The sequence below is a fragment of the Salmo trutta genome, chromosome 21 (genome assembly GCF_901001165.1).
Source record: "Salmo trutta chromosome 21, fSalTru1.1, whole genome shotgun sequence".
Taxonomy (NCBI): domain Eukaryota; kingdom Metazoa; phylum Chordata; class Actinopteri; order Salmoniformes; family Salmonidae; genus Salmo; species Salmo trutta.
In genome coordinates, this window is record NC_042977.1 from 21,539,180 (window position 1) to 21,562,369 (window position 23,190).

At 42.2% G+C, this 23,190-nt stretch overlaps 2 protein-coding genes across 15 annotated transcripts in view; both read left to right on the forward strand.

Moving 5' to 3' along the window:
• LOC115156927 (high affinity cAMP-specific 3',5'-cyclic phosphodiesterase 7A) overlaps window positions 1-12,658 on the forward strand; it is a 56,646-nt gene extending 43,988 nt beyond the window's left edge. For all 14 annotated transcript variants that reach the window (XM_029704760.1, XM_029704761.1, XM_029704762.1 and 11 more), the window contains 4 exons: window positions 9,863-10,007; window positions 10,243-10,339; window positions 10,469-10,549; window positions 10,862-12,658. In XM_029704760.1, coding sequence (XP_029560620.1) covers window positions 9,863-10,007; window positions 10,243-10,339; window positions 10,469-10,549; window positions 10,862-11,088 — 550 coding nt within the window. In that variant the 3' untranslated portion in view covers window positions 11,089-12,658. The remainder of the gene's footprint in view (window positions 1-9,862; window positions 10,008-10,242; window positions 10,340-10,468; window positions 10,550-10,861) is intronic.
• Window positions 12,659-12,798: 140 nt separating this feature from the next.
• On the forward strand, window positions 12,799-21,310 carry LOC115156928 (armadillo repeat-containing protein 1). The gene is made up of 7 exons (XM_029704776.1): window positions 12,799-13,400; window positions 13,949-14,136; window positions 14,373-14,464; window positions 16,649-16,838; window positions 17,070-17,186; window positions 18,392-18,466; window positions 18,755-21,310. Exons 2-7 carry the CDS (start codon window positions 13,975-13,977, stop codon window positions 18,944-18,946), a joined length of 828 nt encoding a protein of 275 aa, XP_029560636.1. The 5' UTR covers window positions 12,799-13,400; window positions 13,949-13,974; the 3' UTR covers window positions 18,947-21,310.
• The last annotated feature ends 1,880 nt before the right edge of the window (window positions 21,311-23,190 follow it).

The window sequence follows — 23,190 nt, forward strand, 5'->3', positions numbered from 1 at the left end:
CAGGGAGGTGAAGGCCCTGGCAGAGTGGTGCCAGGAAAGTAACCTCTCTCTCAACGTCAACAAAACAAAGGAGCTAATGGTGGACTTCAGGAAACAGCAGAGGGAGCATGCCCCTATCCACATCAACGGGACCGAAGGGGAGAAGTTCCTCAGCGTACACATCGCTAACAATCTGAAATGGTCCACCCATACAGACAGTTTGTTGAAGAAGGTGCAACAGCCCCTCTTCAACCTCAGGAGGCTGAAGAAATTTGTCTCGTCACCTAAAACCCTCACAAACTTTTACAGATGCACAATTGAGAGCATCCTGTCGGGCTGTATCATCGCCTGGAACGGCAACTGCATCGCCAGCAACATGCAGGGCTCTCCAGAGGGTGGTGCGGTCAGCCCAACGCCTCACCGGGGGAACAGTGCCTGCTCTCCAGGACACCTACAGCACTCGATGTCACAGGAAGGCCAAAAAGATCATCAAGGACATCAACCGCTCGAGCCACGGCCTGTCCATCCCGTTATCATCCAGAAGGTGAGGTCAGTACTGGTGCGTCAAAGCTTGGACCACGAGACTGAAAAACAGCTTCTATCTCAAGGCCATCAGACTGTTAAATAGCCATCACAAGCCGGCTACCACCCGGTTAATCAACCCTGCACCTTTGAGGCTGCTGCCCTATATACATAGACATGGAATCACTGGCCACTTCAATAATGGAACACTAGTCACTTTAATAATGTTTACATACTGCTTTAATCATCTCATATGTATATATTGTATTATATTCTACTGTATTGTAGTGCAATGCCACTCCGAAACGGCTCATCCTAATATTTATATACACTGCTCAAAAAAATAAAGGGAACACTTAAACAACACAATGTAACTCCAAGTCAATCACACTTCTGTGAAATCAAACTGTCCACTTAGGAAGCAACACTGATTGACAATAAATTTCACATGCTGTTGTGCAAATGGAATAGACAACAGGTGGAAATTAGAGGCAATTAGCAAGACACCCCCAATAAAGGAGTGGTTCAGCAGGTGGGGACCACAGACCACTTCTCAGTTCCTATGCTTCCTGGCTGATGTTTTGGTCACTTTTGAATGCTGGTGGTGCTTTCACTCTAGTGGTAGCATGAGACGGAGTCTACAACCCACACAAGTGGCTCAGGTAGTGCAGCTCATCCAGGATGGCACATCAATGCGAGCTGTGGCAAGAAGGTTTGCTGTGTCTGTCAGCGTAGTGTCCAGAGCATGGAAGCGCTACCAGCAGACAGGCCAGTACATCAGGAGACGTGGAGGAGGCCGTAGGTGGGCAACAACCCAGCAGCAGGACCGCTACCTCCGCCTTTGTGCAAGGAGGAGCAGGAGAAGCACTGCCAGAGCCCTGCAAAATGACCTCCAGCAGGCCACAAATGTGCATGTGTCTGCTCAAACGGTCAGAAACAGACTCCATGAGGGTGGTATGAGGGCCCGACGTCCACAGGTGGGGCTTGTGCTTACAGCCCAACACCGTGTAGGACGTTTGGCATTTGCCAGAGAACACCAAGATTGGCAAATTCGCCACTGGCGCCCTGTGCTCTTCACAGATGAAAGCAGGTTCACACTGAGCACGTGACAGACGTGATAGAGTCTGGAGACGCCGTGGAGAACGTTCTTCTGCCCGCAACATCCTCCAGCATGACCGGTTTGGCGGTGGGTCAGTCATGGTGTGGGGTGGAATTTCTTTGGAGGGCCGCACAGCCCTCCATGTGCTTGCCAGAGGTAGCCTGACTGCCATTAGGTACCGAGATGAGATCCTCAGACACCTTGTGAGACCATATGCTGGTGCGGTTGGCCCTGGGTTCCTCCTAATGCAAGACAATGCTAGACTTCATGTGGACTGGCCCGCCCGTTCCCCAGACCTGAATCCAATTGAGCACATCTGGGACATCATGTCTCGCTCCATCCACCAACGCCACGTTGCACCACAGACTGTCCAGGAGTTGGCGGATGCTTTAGTCCAGGTCTGGGAGGAGATCCCTCAAGAGACCATCCGCCACCTCATCAGGAGCATGCCCAGGCATTGTAGGGAGGTCATACAGGCACGTGGAGGCCACACACACTACTGAGCCTCATTTTGACTTGTTTTAAGGACATTACATCAAAGTTGGATCAGCCTGTAGTGTGGTTTTCCACTTTAATTTTGAGTGTGACTCCAAATCCAGACCTCCCTGGGTTGATAAATTGGATTTCCATTGATTATTTTTGTGTGATTTTGTTGTCAGCACATTCAACTATGTAAAGAAAAAAGTATTTAATAAGATTATTTATTTCATTCAGATCTAGGATGTGTTGTTTAAGTGTTCCCTTTATTTTTTTGAGCAGTATATTTCTTCAATTCCATTAATTTACTTTTAGATGTGTGTATTGTTGTGAATTGTTAGATACTACTGCACTGTTGGAGCTAGGAACCCAATAATTTCTCTACACTCGCAATAACATGTGCTAAATACAGTACCAAACAAAAGTTTGGACACACCTACTCATTCAAGGGTTTTTCTTTATTTTTACTATTTTCTACATTGTAGAATAATAGTGAAGACATCAAAACTATGAAATAACACATATGGAATCATGTAGTAACCAAAAAAAGTGTTAAACAAATCAAAATATATATTATATTTGAGATTCTTCAAAGTAGCCACCCTTTGACTTGATGACAGCTTTGCACACGCTTGGCATTCTCTCAACCAGCTTCTTGAGGTAGTCACCTGGAATGCATTTCAATTAACAGGTGTGCCTTGTTAAAATATAATTTGTGGAATTTCTTTCCTTAATGCGTTTCAGCAAATCAGTTGTGTTGTGACAAGGTAGGGGTGGTATACAGAAGATAGCATTATTTGGTAAAAGACCAAGTCCATATTATGGCAAGAACAGCTCAAATAAGCAAAGAGAAACAACAGTCCATCATTACTTTAAGACATGAAGTTTAGTCAATATGGAACATTTCAAGAACTTTGAAAGTTTCTTCAAGTGCAGTCACAAAACCATCAAGCGCTATGATGAAACTGGCTCTCATGAGGACTGCCATAGGAAAGGAAGACCCAGAGTTACCTCTGCTGCAGAGGGTAAGTTCATTAGTGTTACCAGCCTCAGAATTTGCAGTTCAAGTCAATCAATTGTCATGACGTGGCACTTTTTGGGTATAGCTAGTGGCTTCCACCTCTCTCGCTCCTACACCCAGGTTCTGTTATCTCAGGTTGTAAATTCCTGGAGGAGACTCTCTCTTCCTGGCCATGCAGAAAGAGACACATAGAGAGAACAAAGGATTTCACATGGTGAACTCCTAAATCCCCAAAAAAGAGGATTTGATACAAAATGTCCACTCGTGAGACGATGGGAATGGTCCGTGGACACTTGTCACAGGTGTTGTAAGAGACGGACCAAGGCGCAGCGTGTTGAGGTCCACATATTTATTTAACGTGAAACTTCTTCAACAAAACAACTAACAAGCGACAAAAGGTGACTACGTGGTGCAACAAGCACAAAACCAAACAATATCCCACAAACACAAGTGGGAGAAATGGCTACCTAAATATGATCCCCAATTAGAGGCAACAATTACCAGCTGCCTCTAATTGGGAACCATACAAAACACCAACATAGAAATGTTGAACTAGAACACCCCCTAGTCACACCCTGACCTACTACACCATAGAGAACCAAGGGCTCTCTATGGTCAGGGCGTGACAACACTTAAGGGACGCGTATGACGAGTGTGTTTCATTTGGTGACCTCATAGAGGACAGGAAACACACATGACTATATCTCTGACTATTTTATATTTCTCAATTTTGGGGTTTTCATCTAATTCTTGTATAAAATGAATGAGTGAAGATGAAACTATTTGTGAAATGATGTAAGGTGGTGTTAAACCTTTTTAATGAAAGAGAATTGTATTCCCTTTCAAGTTGAACTAAGTCATTGGCCCGCCCCCGTGAGCACAGACATGATCTGGCGTCATGGAACTGCCCTTTTCTACTGAATAAAAATTCCTCCTGAGGAAATCCTCTTCAGACCACGCGTACCTCGATGGACACCGAGGGGGCACAGGTTGAGTTCAGACCACGCGTACCTCGGTCAGCTGAGGGGGCAAAGGTTTGAGTAGAGACCACAAAAACCTCAGTGTCCGCTAAGGTTACAATGGTTGTTGAATTCCTAACCATACCACATGGAGCATTGGCTACACGGGTGGAAATGGTTCAACTCTGAGACTATCAATCCCGACAGAATAAGAGCAAGTCTTAGATACTAATTACTATTCTGCAGCTAGAAATTATGTCAACCTGGGATGCGAAGACTGACAACCATCGAAACATCTATTCTATGAGAACATTTCTGAATGGTACTGAAGACTTCAGGGAAGCAGAGAGAGAGACGCTCGGACGAACTCTCCAACAGAAGGACTGATGATTCCAACAGAGATTAGGACGACACACTGGGCGTAAATACAGTTGAAGTCGGAAGTTTACATACACTTAGGTTGGAGTCATTAAAACTCGTTTTTCAACCACTCCACAAATGTCTTGTTAACAAACTATAGTTTTGACAAGTCGGTTAGGACATCTACTTTGTGCATGACACAAGTAATTTTTCCAACAATTCTTTACAGACAGATTATTTCATTTATAATTCACTGTATCACAATTCCAGTGGGTCAGAAGTTTACATACACTAAGTTGACTGTCTTTAATTAGCTTGGAAAAATCCAGAAAATGTCATGGCTTTCAAAGCTTCTGATAGGCTAATTGACATCATTTGAGTCAATTGGAGGTGTCCCTGTGGATGTATTTCAAGGCCTACCTTCAAACTCAGTGCCTCTTTGCTTGACATCATGGGAAAATCAAAAGAAATCAGCCAAGACCTCAGAAAAGAATTGGAGACCTCCTCAAGTCTGCTTCATCCTGGGGAGCAATTTCCAAATGCCTGAAGGTACCACGTTCATCTGTAGAAACAATAGTACGCAAGTATAAACACCATGGGACCACGCAGCCGTCATTACGCTCAGGAAGGAGACACGTTCTGTCTCCTAGAGATGAACGTACTTTGGTGAAAAAGTGCAAATCAATCCCAGAACAACAGCAAAGGACCTTGTGAAGATGCTGGAGGAAACAGGTACAAAAGTATCTATATCCACAGTAAAACGAGTCCTATATCGACATAACCTGAAAGGCCACTCAGCAAGGAAGAAGCCACTGCTCCAAAACTGCCTTAAAAAAAGCCAGACTATGGTTTGGAACTGCACATGGGGACAAAGATCGTACTTTTTGGAGAAATGTCCTCTGGTGTGATAAAACAAAATAGAGCTGTTTGGCCATAATGACCATCGTTATGTTATGAGGATAAAGGGGGAGGCTTGCAAGCCGAAGAACACCATCCCAACCGTGAAGCACGGGGGTGGCAGCATCATGTTGTGTGGGTGCTTTGCTGCAGGAGGGACTGGTGCACTTCAAAAAATAGATGGCATCATGAGGATGCAAAATTATGTGGATATATTGAAGCAACATCTCAAGATATCAGTCAGGAAGTTAATGCTTGGTCGCAAATGGGTCTTCCAAATGGACAATGACCCCAAGCATACTTCCAAAGTGTTGGCAAAATGGCTTAAGGACAACGAAGTCAAGGTAGGTATTGGAGTGGCCATCACAAAGCCCTGACCTCAATCCTATAGAAAATGTGTGGGCAGAACTGAAAAAGCGTGTGCAAGCAAGGAGGCCTACAAACCTGACTCAGTTACACCAGCTCTGTCAGGAGGAATGGGCCAAAATTCACCCAACTTATTGTGGGAAGCTTGTGGAAGGCTACCCGAAACGTTTGACCCAAGTTAAACAATTTAAAGGCAATGCTAACAAATACTAATTGAGTATATGTAAACTTCTGACCCACTGGGAATGTGATGAAAGAAATAAAAGCTGAAATAAATCATTCTCTAAACTATTATTCTGACATTTCACATTCTTAAAACGAAGTGGTGATCCTAAGACAGGGACTTCTTACTAGGATTAAATATCAGGAATTGTGAAAAACTGAGTTTTTAAATGTATTTGGCTAAGGTGTATGTAAACTTCCGACTTCAACTGTATTTTCATCAATGTGTCAAGAGATGTAGTATTAAAAAACTTAAGTGTCTCCCTTGATTCTGGGTCCTGGCAGTGTTGTGCAGACTCAGGACAATGGAGCTTTGGAGAAACACGTAGATTTAAAGAGGAGTCCGTAATTTGCCTTCTAATGATCATGATCTTTTCTTCAAAGAAGTAAATGAATTTATCACTGCTGAAGTGAAAGCCATCCTCTCTTGGGGAATGCTGCTTTTTAGTAAGCTTTGTGACAGTATCAAAAATACATTTTGGATTGTTCTTATTTTCCTCAATTAAGTTGGAAAAATTGGATGATCGACCAGCAGTGAGGGCTCTTCGATACTGGACGGTACTGTCTTTCCAAGCTAGTTGGAAGACTTCCAGTTTGGTGTAGCGCCATTTCTGTTCCAATTTTCTGGATGCTTGCTTCAGGGCTCGGGTATTTTCTGTATACCACGGAGCTAGTTTCTTATGACAAATGTTTTAGGGGTGCGACTGCATCTAGGGTATTATGCAAGGTTAAACATCCTTGGGTAGGTGGAGGGAGTCTGGAAGGGCATCTAGTATTCTTTGGGTTGTCCGAGAACTTATAGCACGGCTTTTGATGACCCTTGGTTGGGGTCTGAGCAGATTATTTGTTGCGATTGCAAACGTAACAAAATGGTGGTCCGATAGTCCAGGATTATGAGGAAAAACATTAAGATCTACAATATGTATTCCACGGGACAAAACTAGGTGTGGCAGTGAGTAGGTCGGAGACATGTTGGACAAAACCACTGAGTCGATGATGGCTCCAAAAGCCTTTTGGAGTGGGTCTGTGGACTTTTCCATGTGAATATTAAAGTCAACAAAAATGTGAATATTATCTGCCATGACTACAAGATCTGATAGGAATTCAGGGAACTCAGTGAGGAACGCTGTATACGACCTAGGAGGCCTGTAAACAGTACCTATAAAAAGTGATTGAGTAGGCTGCATAGATTTAATGACTAGAAGCTCAAAAGATGAAAACGCAGTTGTTTTTTGTAAATAGTTTTTTGTAAATTGAAATTTGCTATCGTAAATGTTAGCAACACCTCCGCCTTTGCGGGATGCGCCGGGGATATGGTCACCAGTGTAACCAGGAGGAGAGGCCTCATTTAACACAGTAAACTCATCAGGCTTAAGCCATGTTTCAGTCAGGCCAATCACATCAGATTACGATCAGTGATTAGTTCTTTGACTATAACTGCCTTGGAAGTGAAGGATCTAACATTAAGTAGCCCTATTTTGAGATGTGAGATATCACAATCTCTTTCAATCATGACAGGAATGGAGGGGGTCTTTATTCCAGTGAGATTGCTAAGGCGAACACCGCCATGTTTAGTTTTGCCCAACCTAAATAGAGGCACAGCCACAGTCTCAATGGGGATAGCTGAGCTGACTACACTGACTGTGCTAGTGGCAGATTCCACTAAGCTGACAGGCTGGCTAACAGCCTGCTGCTTGGCCTATCTCATTAATTCAACTAACAGACACATTTCAACATCAACTGTTCAGAGGAGCCCGCTTGAATCAGGCCTTCATGGTAGAATTTCTGCAAAGAAACCACTACTAAAGGACACCAATAAAAAGAAGAGACTTGCTTTGGCCAAGAAACACGAGCAATGGACATTGAACCTGTCATCCAGGCAAAGGGAGGCTACTTTGAAGAGTAAAATATAAAATATATTTTGATTTGTTGAATACTTTGTTTTTTCATAGTTTTGATGTCTTCACTATTATTCTACAATGTAGAAAATAGTAAAAATAAAGAAAAATCATTGAATGAGTAGGTGTGTCCAAACTTTTGACTGGTACTGTATGTGTACGTGACCAATAAAATGGCATTTTATTTATTTGGGAATTTGTCCCATTCTTCTCTGCATGCAGATCCTCTCAAGGTTTGTCAGGTTAAATGGGGAACGTTGCTGCAGAGCAATTTTCAGGTCTCTCCAGAGATGTCCGGTCGTGTTCAAGTCCGGGCTCTGGCTGGGCCACTCAAGGACATTCCGAGACTTGTCCCAAAGCCACTCCTGCAATGTCTTGGCTGTGTGCTTAGGGTTGTTGTCCTGTTGGAAGGTGAACCTTTGCTCTGATCTCAGGTCCTGAGCGCTCTGGAGCAGGTTTTCATCAATGATCTCTCTGTACTTTGCTCTGTTCATCTTTCCCTCGATCCTGACTAGTCTTCCCAGTCCCTGCTGCTGAAAAACATCCCCACAGAATGATGCTGACACCACCAGGCTTCACCGTAGGGATGGTGCCAGGTTTCCTCCAGATGTGACGCTTGGTAATTCAAGCCAAGGAGAGAATATTGTTTCTCATGGTCTGAGAGTCTTTAGGTGCCTTTTGGCAAACTCCAAGCGGGCTGTCATGTGCTTTTTACTGAGGAGTGGCTTCCATCTGGTCACTCTACCATAAAGGCCTGATTGGTGGAGTGCTGCAGAGATGGTTGTCCTTCTGGAAGGTTCTCCCATCTCCACAGAGGAACTCCAGAGCTCTGTCAGAGTGACCATCGGGTTCTTGGTCACCTCCCTGACCAAGGCCCTTCTCCCCCGATTGCTCAGTTTGGCCGGGCGGCCAGCTCTAGGAAGAGTCTTGGTGTTTCTGAACTTCTTCCATTTAAGAATGATGGAGGCCACTTCATTCTTGGGGACCCACAGTCCTGTCTCTGAGGTCTACGGACAGTTCTTTCGACCTCATGGCTTGGTTTTTGCTCTGACATGCACTGTCAACTGTGGGACCTTATCTAGACAGCTGTGTGCCTTTCCAAAGTATTTCTAATCAATTGAATTTACCACAGGTGGACTCCAAGTTGTAGAAAACATCTCAAGGATGATCAATGGAAACAGGATGCATCTGAGCTCAATTTTGAGTGCCATAGCAAAGGGTCTGAATACTTATGTAAAAGATGTTTCTGTTTTTATTTTTAATACATTTGCAAAAATTTCTAAAAACCTGTTTTTCGCTTTGTCATTATGGGGTATTGTGTGTAGATTTGTATTACATTTAATACATTTTAGAATAAGGCTGTAACGTAACAAAATGTGTAAAAAGTCAATGGGTCTGAATACTTTCCGAAAGCACTCTATATATTGCACCTGTAGGAGAGATGTTTTGTTACTGGAGACAGAGAATGACAGGACATCCTCTGTGACTCTGAATTGTGTTTCCTCTAATCTGGGGTTTTGTTGCATGCCATGAAAACATTTTGATTGGATTAGGATCTTTATGTAATGTGGTTGATTTTTGTTTTATCAGATCCATGTGATTACTGCTAGCATAGACTTATTGTTGTGTTCGGTACTTCTTGCAGCAGTTCATTTGCCACAACTTGGTAGAAAAATATGAATAGGTTTAAGCCCTTGAAGTTTTTAATCATGTTTTCTTTAACTTTATTAAATGTATTTTATCTAGTGAGCTATATTAGTGAAGAGCTAGGGTTCTTTCCAAAGTATAATTTCATCCATTCATTAGGCATAACCCTTGTTGGCTGTCAGATCTAGTGTATTTTTAACTACATCTACATCCACTAAGACATTTAGTTGATGAAATACTAACTATGGAGTCCCCAGATTTAGCTAATTTAAATGTATCTTCAGACTTCGGTGTAATCACCCATTGCCATTGGAACATTGCAGTAAAAAAAAGGCATTACCTTTATGTTTATGAAAATGACTCTGTTTCATTAGTATGTGCTAATGAATATTGATTGGATGCTGTTGTCATTTAGATTGAACATGGAGGAGCGGCTTGGATCCCTGATTCTGGCCACGGACATCAGCAGGCAGAATAACTATCTGTCAGAGTTCAGGGCACACTTGGACAAGAGAGATCTCTGCCTCACTAATGGAGGACATCGTCACTTTATCCTTCAGGTGAGCAATGTGTACCAAATAACAAAAAGAGCATTAATGACTGACTGTATTATCCATCACCCTTTTCCACTGTTGTGGCATTAAGATATCATCTCAGAGGCAATGAAGTGTTGCTAAAAGTGAATCGTCCATGTGGTTGAGGCTGATGGAGGAAAGGGAGAGAGCGAGACAGACTGAGCGATATGTTGTCCTTTTCCTGAGTCTCCGCTCTGTTTTCCCCATTGACCCTGTAAAGATAGCTCTGAAGTGTGCGGACATCTGCAACCCCTGCCGACCGTGGAAACTCAGCAAACTGTGGAGCGAGAAAGTGACAGAGGAGTTCTTCCACCAAGGTACTATATCATGAAACCCTGTACTGGGCTAATCCCCTTTAATATTAATCCAGGTGTTTATTAAGCGTGCACCCAAGTGTGACAGTATGGTTTATATAATGAGTATTAACCAATCCTTCTTTTCATCAGGTGACATTGAGAGGAAACATCATCTTGAAGTAACCCCACTCTGTGACAGGCAATCCAACTCAGTTGCCAATATACAGATTGGTAAAGTTACCCCACTTAATCTAAGTCCGCTATAAGCATATGATTAATTTAGATTTTATTATGATTTGGTGTCCTGTCCAGGGGGTGTACGTCCAGCTGCCTCACGCTACAGAAACAATAGATCCTCTTGTCCTCTGGGCCATTCTGGTTCGGACAAGGCTACTTACTGTACTTGTAATGATTTAAAATGTGTCCTACTTAATATTTGTACATTTGCTTGTGGTTGGGTTTTTCTCCTCCTGACTTTAGCAGCATTGTGTTATTTATTAGTCAGAACTTGCTCTGAATGAGAGATGTCTCCTTCCCCTGCAGGCTTTATGACGTACGTGGTGGAGCCTCTGTTTGTGGAATGGTCACGCTTCTCCGACACACGGCTGTCCCAGACCATGATGGGCCACCTGAGCCTAAACAAGCAAGGCTGGAAGGAGGGTAGGGACAAGCAGGAGGCTAGCACTAGTAGGGCCTCAGAGGAACAGAGGACTTCTGCTGCCAAGGACTCAAACTCCAAAGAATTACCTCAGGGAAGTAAACGGTCATGACTCGCCAAGAGAGTGAAGCGTCAGGAAGCGAAGAAAATCTCCACACCGGACAAAAACTACATTACCCATCACTCCCTGCACCACAGCACCTCAGCCACATGCTCCCCATCTAGGTTAACCACTGTTTTTGTTTTTCACATAATTTAACTTAATTTATTGAATTTGGACCCTTTACTTTAACAACATAGAGCAATACATAGATACCTCATGTTGCTTCTGCTGTATTTCGTTTATTTCATATTTTATTTATTTTTACCGTAGTTCTGCTCTGACATCACTAATTTGACATGCCACCCTTTGAATAGAGGAGACCTGAAGGGAATTATTTTAAAAAGACCCTTCTGATTAAAGTGCCATCTGCAAACAATTGTTTTAATGTTTTTAAAGTGAGGTTCATGTTGAGTGATTGAGACAAGCTTCTGTGGGTTTCTCTATTTCAGACTTAGTAATACTTCCTCGTACAATAAATAATGTGAAAAGCCCACTTCACTGCTGCCTCTTTAAAAGCATCTACTTTGTGTTGTATTTTACAAATTAAACATTGGTTCTGTAAAAAAAAGTACATACTGTATGTGAATAACAGCTCACATGAAATAGTTGTCCTGTACATACTGAACAAACGTCTGATTGCAGATCAACACACCAAATGCCCTGAAACGACTGTTTTGGTCCATTTGTTGCTACTTGCACTGTGAATTATAACATGTCTTATGACCCAAGACTCAGTCAGCTCAGAGACTAATTGTGTGAAAAAAGTATATTGGATGTGGTATGAAATCAATTTCTTTCTTTACCTGTATGGTGTTGGGGATTTAACTATAGTCTGATGTTTTGTTAGGGGGGAAAGGGGGCATGCGTGTGGCCTTAACCATAGAAATAGAATCTATATTCTATTTCTATGACCTTAACATTCTTTCAACACTTGAATAACCACTCTTCCATATTAGTCACGGATGACCAGAGTTAAGTGTGTTGAAGGTATAAACAGCATGACTACTTATTAAGAGAAATTGGGAGGTCTGCCTCTGGTAGAGCTGTGCCATGACATACAATGTTATTTTAGAGAGTTGAAGCCCTTTCTAGAATGCAAACAGGCAACATTTAAGACTGGCAACGGATGCCTTTAAGCTATGCACAAAACTAAGTGACCAAACCAGTTGTTTTTTAATAAGGTGGATCATGTATTCTCAATGCATTGTCCGACTGTTTGCCTCTGATGTGGAAGGAAATTACTAGGCATTAGTAGATTGGTCAGTGACTCAGTCAACATAAAACATTCCATATTTAATTTATTTTTGTTATTGTTTTTTGATTCTATACACAAGGCACGATCGTGTCTCTGGTTGGACGTTCAGTACATTGAATGAAAACCGGTGCTTTTCATTATGGCAAAAAAAAAATGTATTTTCTGGTAACTGAAAGACTGTTTGATATAACTGTTTACCATTTTGATGTACGTCGTTTTTGGCTAGAAACTTGCGTGGCAAACTATTTTGTGAAAAGCTTTGCCAAATTGATATTTTGATACTTGCCATTTGCAGTTACATTTTCATTAAAACAACTTGTCACACGTGCTTGCTTTCTTTTCCTCTCTTTTCAGCAGTCTCAGTCGTTCTTTACAGTTTTACAAATATATTTCTATTCTCTGTGGTGTTTTGCAAATTCGAGAAATGATTTATTTAATGTTTTATTAAAGATGCTGGGGCGTATTCATTAGGCCAATTCTGTTACAAAACGTTTCCTAAACTAACGGAAGGAAACGGGGAGGGACCTAGACATAAGTAAATGTTAGTAATTTAATAGGATATATATGGTACCTACCAGAATTTGTCCAAAATAAACTCGTTATAGTTGAGAACGTTTTGCAACTGTTTGGACTAATGATTACATCACAGATAACTAAGTTTTCTCTTTGATCTGTGTTTTGTTTAAAAATATCGCGTTGTAGAGGTGACAATACAGATCTAGGATCAGTGCATTGAGGATCCGTGTTACAATATTAACCGTAAAACTGATCTTAAATCAGCATACCGAGGCATCGTCTGACCAGGTCTATGCAGCCGAATGGCTTGTGCAATGGGCATGTCGCCCTCAACGTCCAATCGGAGGGGTTTATATTGCAGAGTGGCCGCTTGGAACAGTCCTGTCCAGTTTGTCGGTAACCGAATACCACATTTTGTAATGCAATAATAACAGAAAATAAAAGCGTCTGGCTACATTTGTGCTATTTTTACCCGTTGGATTTTGTTCATGCTGTCTTTCTTGGACGCTGTGTGCACATTGTGCAGGTCTGAAGAGGCATTTATTTGAAGGTAAACGGCTGTGTTGCTAGCTTATGTTAGTTAACTAGCGAGGTTGTGTCCAATGTGTCATGAGTTGAGTCATTGTTTTGCTAAATACTTTTGTATTTGCCCGCCAAACATAATTGTGTATCTATATTTCAAACTTGGCTGCTAACATAAGTATTCAGTTAATAACTTTAACTAGAGCGAACACATTCACCCAATCCCACCAGTATAGAGTTAGCGTATTTACTACGTTAGCTAGTTAACTATCATCCACGTTGGCTCGAGCATAAAAACTAACTTGCATATTCTCCTACTGACAAACACGTCAGCTATATAGGTAATTAAGTAAAAACCTAGTTATCTATATCTATATCTACTAAACACATGTTATATTGGAGCACAGAATGTTGCCCTGCGGGATGTAATTTAACTATCTAACGTTAGCTACATACTGTGTTTACAGTATAGTATTGAACTTACTAATGAGCTAGTTAATACATTTAATAGCAAAAGTTGCTGACTTGTTTCTGAATGTCAGTCCCTCCATATCTTTTCTCTCTCTGTCGATTCAGTCTGGTATGGGTCTGTAAGAGGCATCATGAGTAGGGAGCCAGACGCTTTGGCTGTGGTGAACCAGTTGAGGGATCTTGCTGCAGATCCTATGAACAGAAGAGCTATTGTTCAAGACCAAGGTTGCTTACCGGGACTCATCCTTTTTCTGGAACATCCCAATCCCCAGGTTGTCTACTCAGCACTCCTGGTAAGCCCCCTTGTAGTGGATGCATTGCATTCTAAAAGTCAATGCACCTGGTTACTGAAGTGACTGGGCTGCTTTGAAGTCTGTGTACTAGCTACTTACACCCAACAACAAATAAATGGTGGTTGGGTGTCTTATCGTAATCTTAATTCAAATACCATGCTCCTTAACCTTGTATGTGGGAATGTCATTTTGCTGTGGGTGAATGTATTCTCTTGTGTTTCTTGTGTCCCCTTCAGGCTGTGCGCTACCTTGCAGAACGTCGTCAAAACAGGGAGAAAATGAAGGGAGAGCTGGGGATGATGTTAAGTCTTCAGAATGTCATGCAAAAGTGAGTATTTGACCCTTGCGAAAGCCCAGATCATGATTGTGTAGTCTCACTCATCTTGTCTGTTGTCAAATAGAAAATATTTGGTATTCTTTGCAACTGTTCTTTTTCCCTGTGAGACCCAAGGTTGCAAAAATCCAACAGGTCCTAAACTCATGTCAAACACTACATAGCTCATCTTAGACCCAGTTGGGTTGCTACCATGTTGTCATGTGTTGTTGCTACCATGCTGTGTTGTCATGTGTTGCTGCCACGCTATGTTGTCGTCTTAGGTCTCTCTTTATGTAGTGTTGTGGTGTCACTCTTGTCGTGATGTGTGTTTTGTACTAAAAATATATATTTTTTTAATCCCGACCCCACAGGAGGCCTTTTGCTTTTTGGTAGGCCGTCATTATAAATAAGAATTTGTTCTTCACTGAATTGCCTAGTTGAGTAAAGATTAAATACAAAGTAGGTAGAGAAACAAACATTCTGAGGCAGAGCTAGAAGGTATTTTTGTAAGTGCTGCAAAACTGTATTTGTAATTTTACTTGGGTCTCACAATTAAGAGCCTGTACATTAATAAATCAAATCAAATTTATTTATATAGCCCTTCGTATATCAGCTGAAATCTCAAAGTGCTGTACAGAAACCCAGCCTAAAACCCCAAACAGCAAGCAATGCATGTGAAAGAGGCACGGTGGCTAGGAAAAACTCCCTAGGAAAAACTCCCTAGAAAGGCCAAAAACCTAGGAAGAAACCTAGAGAGGAACCAGGCTATGAGGGGTGGCCAGTCCTCTTCTGGCTGTGCCGGGTGGATATTATAACAGAACATGGTCAAGATGTTAAAATGTTCATAAATGACCAGCATGGTCAAATAATAATAATCATTGTAGTTGTCGAGGGTGCAACAAGCACGTCCGGTGAACAGGTCAGGGTTCCGTAGCCGCAGGCAGAACAGTTGAAACTGGAGCAGCAGCATGGCCAGGTGGACTGGGGACAGCAAGGAGTCATCATGCCAGGTAGTCCCGAGGCATGGTCCTAGGGCTCAGGTCCTCCGAGAGAAAGAGAGAATTAGAGAGAGCATATTTAAATTCACACAGGACACCGGATAAGACAAGAGAATACTCCAGATGAAACAGACTGACCCTAGCCCCCCGGCACATAAACTACTGCAGCATAAATACTGGAGGCTGAGACAGGAGGGATCAGAAGACACTGGCCCCATCCGATGATACCCCCGGACAGGGCCAAACAGGCAGGATATAACCCCACCCACTTTGCCAAAGCACAGCCCCCACACCACTAGAGGGATGTCTACAACCACCAACTTACCGTCCGAAGACAAGGCCGAGTATAGCCCACAAAAATCTCCGCCATGGCACAACCCAAGGGGGGGGGGGGGGGCGCCAACCCAGACAGGAAGACCACGTCAGTGACTCAACCCACTCAAGTGACGCACCCCTCCCATGGACGGCATGGAAGAACACCAGTAAGTCAGTGACTCAGCCCCTGTAATAGGGTTAGAGGCAGAGAATCCCAGTGGAAAGAGGGGAACCGGCAAGGCAGAGACAGCAAGGGCGGTTCGTTGCTCCAGCCTTTCCGTTCACCTTCACACTCCTGGGCCAGACTACACTTAATCATAGGACCTACTGAAGAGATAAGTCTTCAGTAAAGACTTAAAGGTTGAGACTGAGTCTGCGTCTCTCACATGGGTAGGCAGACCATTCCATAAAAATGGAGCTCTATAGGAGAAAGCCCTACCTCCAGCCGTTTGCTTAGAAATTCTAGGGACAATTAGGAGGCCTGCGTCTTGTGACCGTAGCGTACGTGTAGGTATGTACGGCAGGACCAAATCGGAAAGATAGGTAGGAGCAAGCCCATGTAATGCTTTGTAGGTTAGCAGTAAAACCTTGAAATCAGCCCTTGCCTTAACAGGAAGCCAGTGTAGGGAGGCTAGCACTGGAGTAATATGATCAAATTTTTTGGTTCTAGTCAGGATTCTAGCAGCCGTATTTAGCACTAACTGAAGTTTGTTTAGTGCTTTATCCGGGTAGCCGGAAAGTAGATCATTGCAGTAGTCCAGCCTAGAAGTAACAAAAGCATGGATTAATTTTTCTGCGTCATTTTTGGACAGAAAGTTTCTGATTTCTGATTGTTGAGACTAAAGATTTTAGTCATCTAAAATCTATCTTTTCCCCCCCTTAGGACAACCACCCCAGGAGAGACTAAGCTGCTGGCCTCAGAAATCTATGAACTCCTCCAGGCTTCTAACGGTGAGGATGCAGACAAGCCAGAGGAGGGGCCCTCTTGCAGACGCAAGGCCCAGTTCTTCCTGGGCTCCACCAACAAGCGGGCCAAAACAGTGGTCCTCCACATACATGGCTTGGATGACTCTGTGAGTGCCCCCATACTGACCAATAAGTGTATCAATAAGGAGACGGAACACTGTCATGTTAGCTCCAGTAACATCTTTACTAAGATAAAACCGGATATGTTACACAGAGCATTATGGGTTATGTAATACATCATGCGTCAATAAGTAGCTATTAGCTCAGGTGACAGTTCTTGTAGTCCACTATAAGAGGTAAAGTGAGTTTATACAGTTATTCCCATTAATCTCCTCCAGAGCCGGAGGAGCCTTTGTGAAGAGTCCTTGTTGAAGATCCGAGGCGTCATCAGCTTTACATTCCAGATGGGTGTTAAGAGGTGCATTGTCAGAATCCGCTCAGACCTGAAGGCAGAGGTGAGTCGCCTCCTGTCTGTCCTATTAGCCAACAGCATGCTCTAGGGAGGCAATGGAGGCCAGAGGCGAGTCTGTCTAATCCCGGCAACCCAGAACCAAAATCTCACAGCTACTCTATTAGGTTCTGGGCGGAGAGGTATGAAGGCACATCACTGCATTCTGTATCAGAAAGTAGGCTCATCCTCCTTGAAGCCATGTAGATCGATGCATTGCACTCTTTTTGTTTATAAAGCCCTTCTGCATGAACTTCTGCCGTACCTTACTTCATTGTTAACTTATAGACGTACGAGATACCAGAACCGGTCTCAGTGATGACTAACTCTGGAGATCCCTTCGAACTCCACTGAGTTAGTTAAATCTGCGTTTAGATTTTTTGCACCTTACTTGTGGAAAAATCTTCAAGGCTCTCTAAAATTGGATGAGTTGGTGCTTCTAGGGCAATTCAGCAGGACCTTTTTACTGAAGAATGTTTGTTTTCTATGATTGTTTTGCTTTTAGTGTATTAATGTATATATTGATGTGCACAGGGTATATAGATGTTTTGATATGTATACAGGGCTCATCTGAGAAAGAGTCCTTGGTCTCAGCATGACTCCCTGTCGAAATAAAGTTTCAATAAAAAATACATAAACCTAGAGTGAGTGGCAGAATCAGAATGGATCCCCTTTGGTAGGTCAACCCAACTCTCTCTGCAAGTCTTGGGCAGGTGTCTGGGCCAAAAGTCCCCTTCTTGAAGATGCCAGGTGTAGGTTCACACCCATAAAGTCTTGATTTGTCAAATAACCAGCAGTTGCTCCTCGTTAAACGCCTGTCCACGAGCACCCTCAGCGTGGTCGGAAACCTGACACATCCGGTTTTCAGGGGAAATGAAAGAGATTCTGTGATGCGCCTTCTGCTTTGGGACATTAACCAGTATTTCTGCGTTAATAAGGCGACACTCCATCTTAACTCCTCCACATTTACTGGATTGGTTGAACAGTGCAGAAGAGAACCTCCCCCGACAGTTATTTTTCTCTCGCCAGGACCGGTAAGAAGTCAACTTTGCTGATGCGTTTCTTTTACGCCTGCTTCGTTAGATTAGTCCACGAGAGATTAAGGTGGCAGACAACCTGGTGTCCTGTTAGAACATTCTGGAGATGGGATGGAGGAGGGAATCATGGTTGATGTGTTGTTGGTGTTAATTTAAACCTCTGCTTCGTCTGTAGGCTCTGGGTTCTGCCATCGCCTCAACCGAAGTAATGAAAGCTCAACAGGTGGTCAGGGGAAAGGATGGAGAAGAGGTTTTGTATTTCTGAATTAACGTCCAGTGTTTTGTTTCTGTTGTCTTAACAACAGCCTTAGATGAATCACTGTTTTATATACTTTGTTGCAATTGATTTCCCCGAGAAGGTCTGTTTTGGTCTACAAATATTATTAAGAAATTATCTTATCTCAAGGATAAAGCTTACAGAAAGGAGTTGTATCTAATTCGACTCTAAATTCAAATACCATGCTCCTTGACCTTGTATGCAGGAATGTCATCTACCTTATGGTGCACATCGAATTGAACACTTCCTTTTGCTGTTCAGGTAATCATCCCATTCCCGGAGGATGGTTCGGTAACGGTGGAGCAGAATGTGGATCTTCCAGACTACCTTCCAGAGGAGGAGAGTCCGTCCCAGGAGCCAGACAAGGCTGTGACCTGCGTGGGCACAGGGCAGGATGGAGCAGGCTGGCTAGGCACTGCAGCTAACTTCCTGTCCCGCTCGTTCTACTGGTGACTCTCCCAGACCACCCACACCTGTTCAGATACAGAATCAGCCAAAGAGCTGGACTGCCAAAGGCCATGTGTAACAACAAACTATTCCAATGCGTACAGTACACACATGCACCCACAATCCCACACCCACCTTGCACTATACAGAATCACCAAGCCATTAAGAGAGAGGACTGGCTTCTGGAATGGACTCTTATTTCTTATCTTTAGGGTTCTGATTCAGAGCTAGACTATTCTTTCTGCACATTTAAATGTTTTGAAAACCAAATTGTCTTGTTGTGAGGAGCATTATTGTGGCAGCATTAGGACTTGATCCATCAGAAAGGGTCCAAACTTTGCCACAAAATTAATTTCCTGTAGTTAGAGCACTTTAAGGATCTGAAAGCGTGTTTGCATTAAGTGTCTGTTCTCCCTACCTTTTTCTGACTTTTTAGACCAAGAACTGACCTATCCTCCCCTTTTTTGGCAATGGGTGTTCCAGAATATGCAGTAATCAACGTGTGTTCAGTTATCGTGCCTTTCGTTTCATTCTGTTTACATGGAGACCCTTGTGACTGACTGTCAGCTTTAGTTCTAAAATGTATTCTGCCTGTAATATATTCCAAAGGTTACTGATGTAGACACTGGATAAACTCCAATCTAGGTACTCATCAATTCCAATGCCTACAGAAATCATTAATGGAATCTGTCGTGAGATATGAGAAATGTTTACAGGACTGGGTGGCTGGTTGGAGACGGTTTCCTCTCCAGAAACAGCATGGAGATTTTACACAGTCTGAACACTGTGGTATTCTCTAACAATGTGGTGTCATGCATTATTAGCTTGTTTTATGTTAAGTATTACTCATTCAAAGGACAATATTAGAATATCTTTCCTAAGGAAGAGCATTGTTCCTCTATCAAGGACAGCCTCTGCCATTTCCCCAATGTCTTGCATGATTTAACACAGTTAAAAATAATACAAGGCTAAACGTAATCTCTCGTGGACAGACTACATAAACATAAATGGTTAAGCATCTGACCAAATTACGTGAGATTTAAGTTCTGGTTTAACCAAGATTAGGCTAAGCCTAACATTAATAATCTCTGAATATATGTTGATGGAAACAAACATTGTTAGATTTCATTGGAGATGGATTGGTCAGCAGTGTCCTTAAACCTGTGGTTAAAGGGAGCTGAAGTGGGTGCTGCCTTTGTTTAGGGTTATCTGTAAGTTTAGAATTCTGAATATTTTGGCTGGTTCAGTCAATATAGTGGATCAATTGCCCAGCCTCTGAAATAGCTATCAGTGCATGTTAGTGTATGAATGGGAAATGTTTGTGCTGAGCTTATTACTGTTCAAAGTAAATCTCAGCATAAGAAGTATTCAGTTTGGACCACCTATTTTACAGGTAACAACCTCTCAGTGGGAGAACTTTCAGAAGAGGTTATCTTTTGAAAGTGTTTCTTGAAAGTCAATATCTGTCTGTGGAGGGAAAAAAATCCTTGTATAGAAATGTCCTGTTGTCCACTCATGTATTTGTGTTGTTTTGTCCTATAAAGACTCCTATAAAGACTTGTCAGCTTTATATCACACCTGACCGGATTGTGTTCATCATGCCAGGGCAGCGTGCATCTTATTTGCGAATACTGTGTAGTTCACACTCATCAATACTGTGGATTGGTTGCCAATGAAGTCATTCAAAAATAAATATGTAAATATATTTGTCTTGTCATTGACATGCTTTTTGTTCAGAAACCATTATTAGGTCAACTATCATAATTTAAGTCAGCCTTTTGTTTGTCAGCTTTATTTGACTCAGGTGACATTTCTTATCGCATAATCCACAGACTAATCACTTATGTATTTTAAATTAAATATTTCCTTTCCCTCCTGACTATTAAAGGGCAATTCCACCACTTTTCAACCTCATTTTCATTATCTCCAGCACAATACCAGTGTCTACTGGCAATAAAATACCATCCCTCTGGCTAGAAACTCATTGCAGATTTTGAAAATCACTTTTTTTTAAAAACTTTTTATCCAACACTGTGATGTCACAAATAAGCATTTTATAGGACCTTGTCTTTTTAACCACAGATAATAGAAACACTGTTTTCAGATGGTTTGGTGCTGGAGATAATGAATGAGGTTGAAAAGTGAATTGCTCTTTAACATTACAACCTATTTATGCTTGAGTTGTGTTTCTTTCCACCAATACAGAATGAACACCTATCGCACAGGAATGTTATGTACAGTATGTGTATGCATCACAGGTATGTTTGCTGCCTGTCAGTTTGTCTGTAGTGTTGTGGGCCATTGTGTTTTTGATGTGAGTTATGATTCCTAAGCGTTACCTCAAATATTAAAAATCTATATTATATGAAATATGTAATTGTTCATTTTATTGACACTGATGGGATAGGGTACTGCCTCATATGGAGGACATGACAGTTTTTTCAACATAATAAACGATGAAAGATGTTGACCATGTTTGGTTTCAATGAATGAGATGTCCCTTTTACTGACAACTGATGTCCTTCTCTGAGAAGTGTCTATCACTTTCATTTAGTGACAATGTTCTGTATAGTAGATAACTAATGCCCTTATCAGTATCGAAAGAGTCAAACCAACTGACTTGGCTTCCCTCTAATGTACTGTACAGTATGATTCACTTGTGATTGCATTCCCATAAAAGTGGAAAGAAACAATGTTGGTCCCCTGGGACATTACTAAAGGGCCTTGTCGTAGAGCTCCTTCCCAAAATGCATGTTCTTCTTGCTATTACTTTGGACCCAATAGGCTTGGCAAATGTCCAACCTCCCACATTTGAAACTAGTGGGGCCCTGGAGAGGAGAACAGAATTGAGGATTATGCTATTGTCTATCTTGGACAAGGGCCTCATTTATAGGTTTAGACTACAGCTCTCGCCACTGAGTTGCTGCAATCCCAGCGCTCATGGAAGCTGCTCAACTGCAACCTGCTCAACTGAAAGAAAAACATGTTTCAACTTGCACTTCCAGACAGCTATGTCCACACAACCAGTCTAGATTTTGTGGGGTTGGTAGTTTATTGAAGTAGATGTGAAACAGTTGCAAGACAGACAGAAAAGAGCAATGCCGTCGTCGTCTTGGCAGACTGTAACTGACTGACAATCCCAATGAAAATGCAGAGGAAGCAAAGCCCCATGTGACAGTATCAATGGGATTCCCTTTGGGAATCTTCCTGCTGATTGTCCCTTTTATTCACATTTATTCACATTGCAACAATGGGCAAACTATTCAGCAGCACACTCCATGCATACTGTAAGAACAATCAAAAAGGAAGCCTCTGCTTTTTACCCTTGTTTTCTGGACCTTACCTCTTCGTCTGAAATACAATGAAGTAGACATAAGGTGTCAGTGTTGCATCACCACTGCAGTTTGCCACCAAGCCGCTTGAGGTGAATGAACTGAGAAATGCTTGATCATATAGACTGTGCCTATATATATTCTCTTATTTTGTCATGTTAATACGTTTTGTATTAAAAGTCATCCAAAATTATCAATCAATTACAGTAGAATATAATACTTCAGTTAATCTTGTGATATTACAGTAGAAAGAGCAGAAAGAAACATGCAGAGCCATGATATGTAAAAAAAAGGTGGTAATTGACCCCCTGACAATAGCTATTCCCATACAATACAATATGTTGTGTGCATGAATGCTGTGATGTATTATGTTTCCTCTTAGTACCCTCTATTCATAGTTACTAGAGGAGAAGACTTTTGTCGTCAGAGGGGCATAAGAGAGACCTGTGCCAAGACCTACTGAAAGCTGTTACCTAGCAACACAGAAACTACCACAGGGGGGGTTTTAGGGACAAGAGGAAGGTGGCATGAGAGAGGCCACAGGACGTTGATATAGCTATGCTAAATAGAATAGTACTTACCGCGAGTACATACAACATTATTTTGAATGAGAACCACTAACACCATTAATGGTATTAACTCTCAGAGCCTGTCTGAACTTGCTGTGGGTGGAACAAGCAAATGATAATGGCCATACTGAAATCTCAATAGAGGTTGTAGATGATTTGTTGCTGTCACAGCAAGTGTGTCCTTCAAGAGGGGCTAGAGTATGGGGAGCACATAGTTCAGAGTATCTAAATAATATATCACCATGCAAATATGAGAGGGGGTGGAGTAGCCTAAAATTTGAAATATTTATGTTTTAACAATGCTATGAATGCCATCATAGCCCTGACCTGCACTTCCTTAAATTACCTT

Bases quoted from the DNA above. Each gene is read 5' to 3' on its own strand.
- LOC115156928 (XM_029704776.1), top strand. From the start codon at position 13,975: ATGAGTAGGGAGCCAGACGCTTTGGCTGTGGTGAACCAGTTGAGGGAT. The intron at 16,839-17,069 runs GTGAGTGCCCCC...AATCTCCTCCAG, and splicing joins TACATGGCTTGGATGACTCT to AGCCGGAGGAGCCTTTGTGA. The intron at 18,467-18,754 runs GTTTTGTATTTC...TTTGCTGTTCAG, and splicing joins GGGGAAAGGATGGAGAAGAG to GTAATCATCCCATTCCCGGA.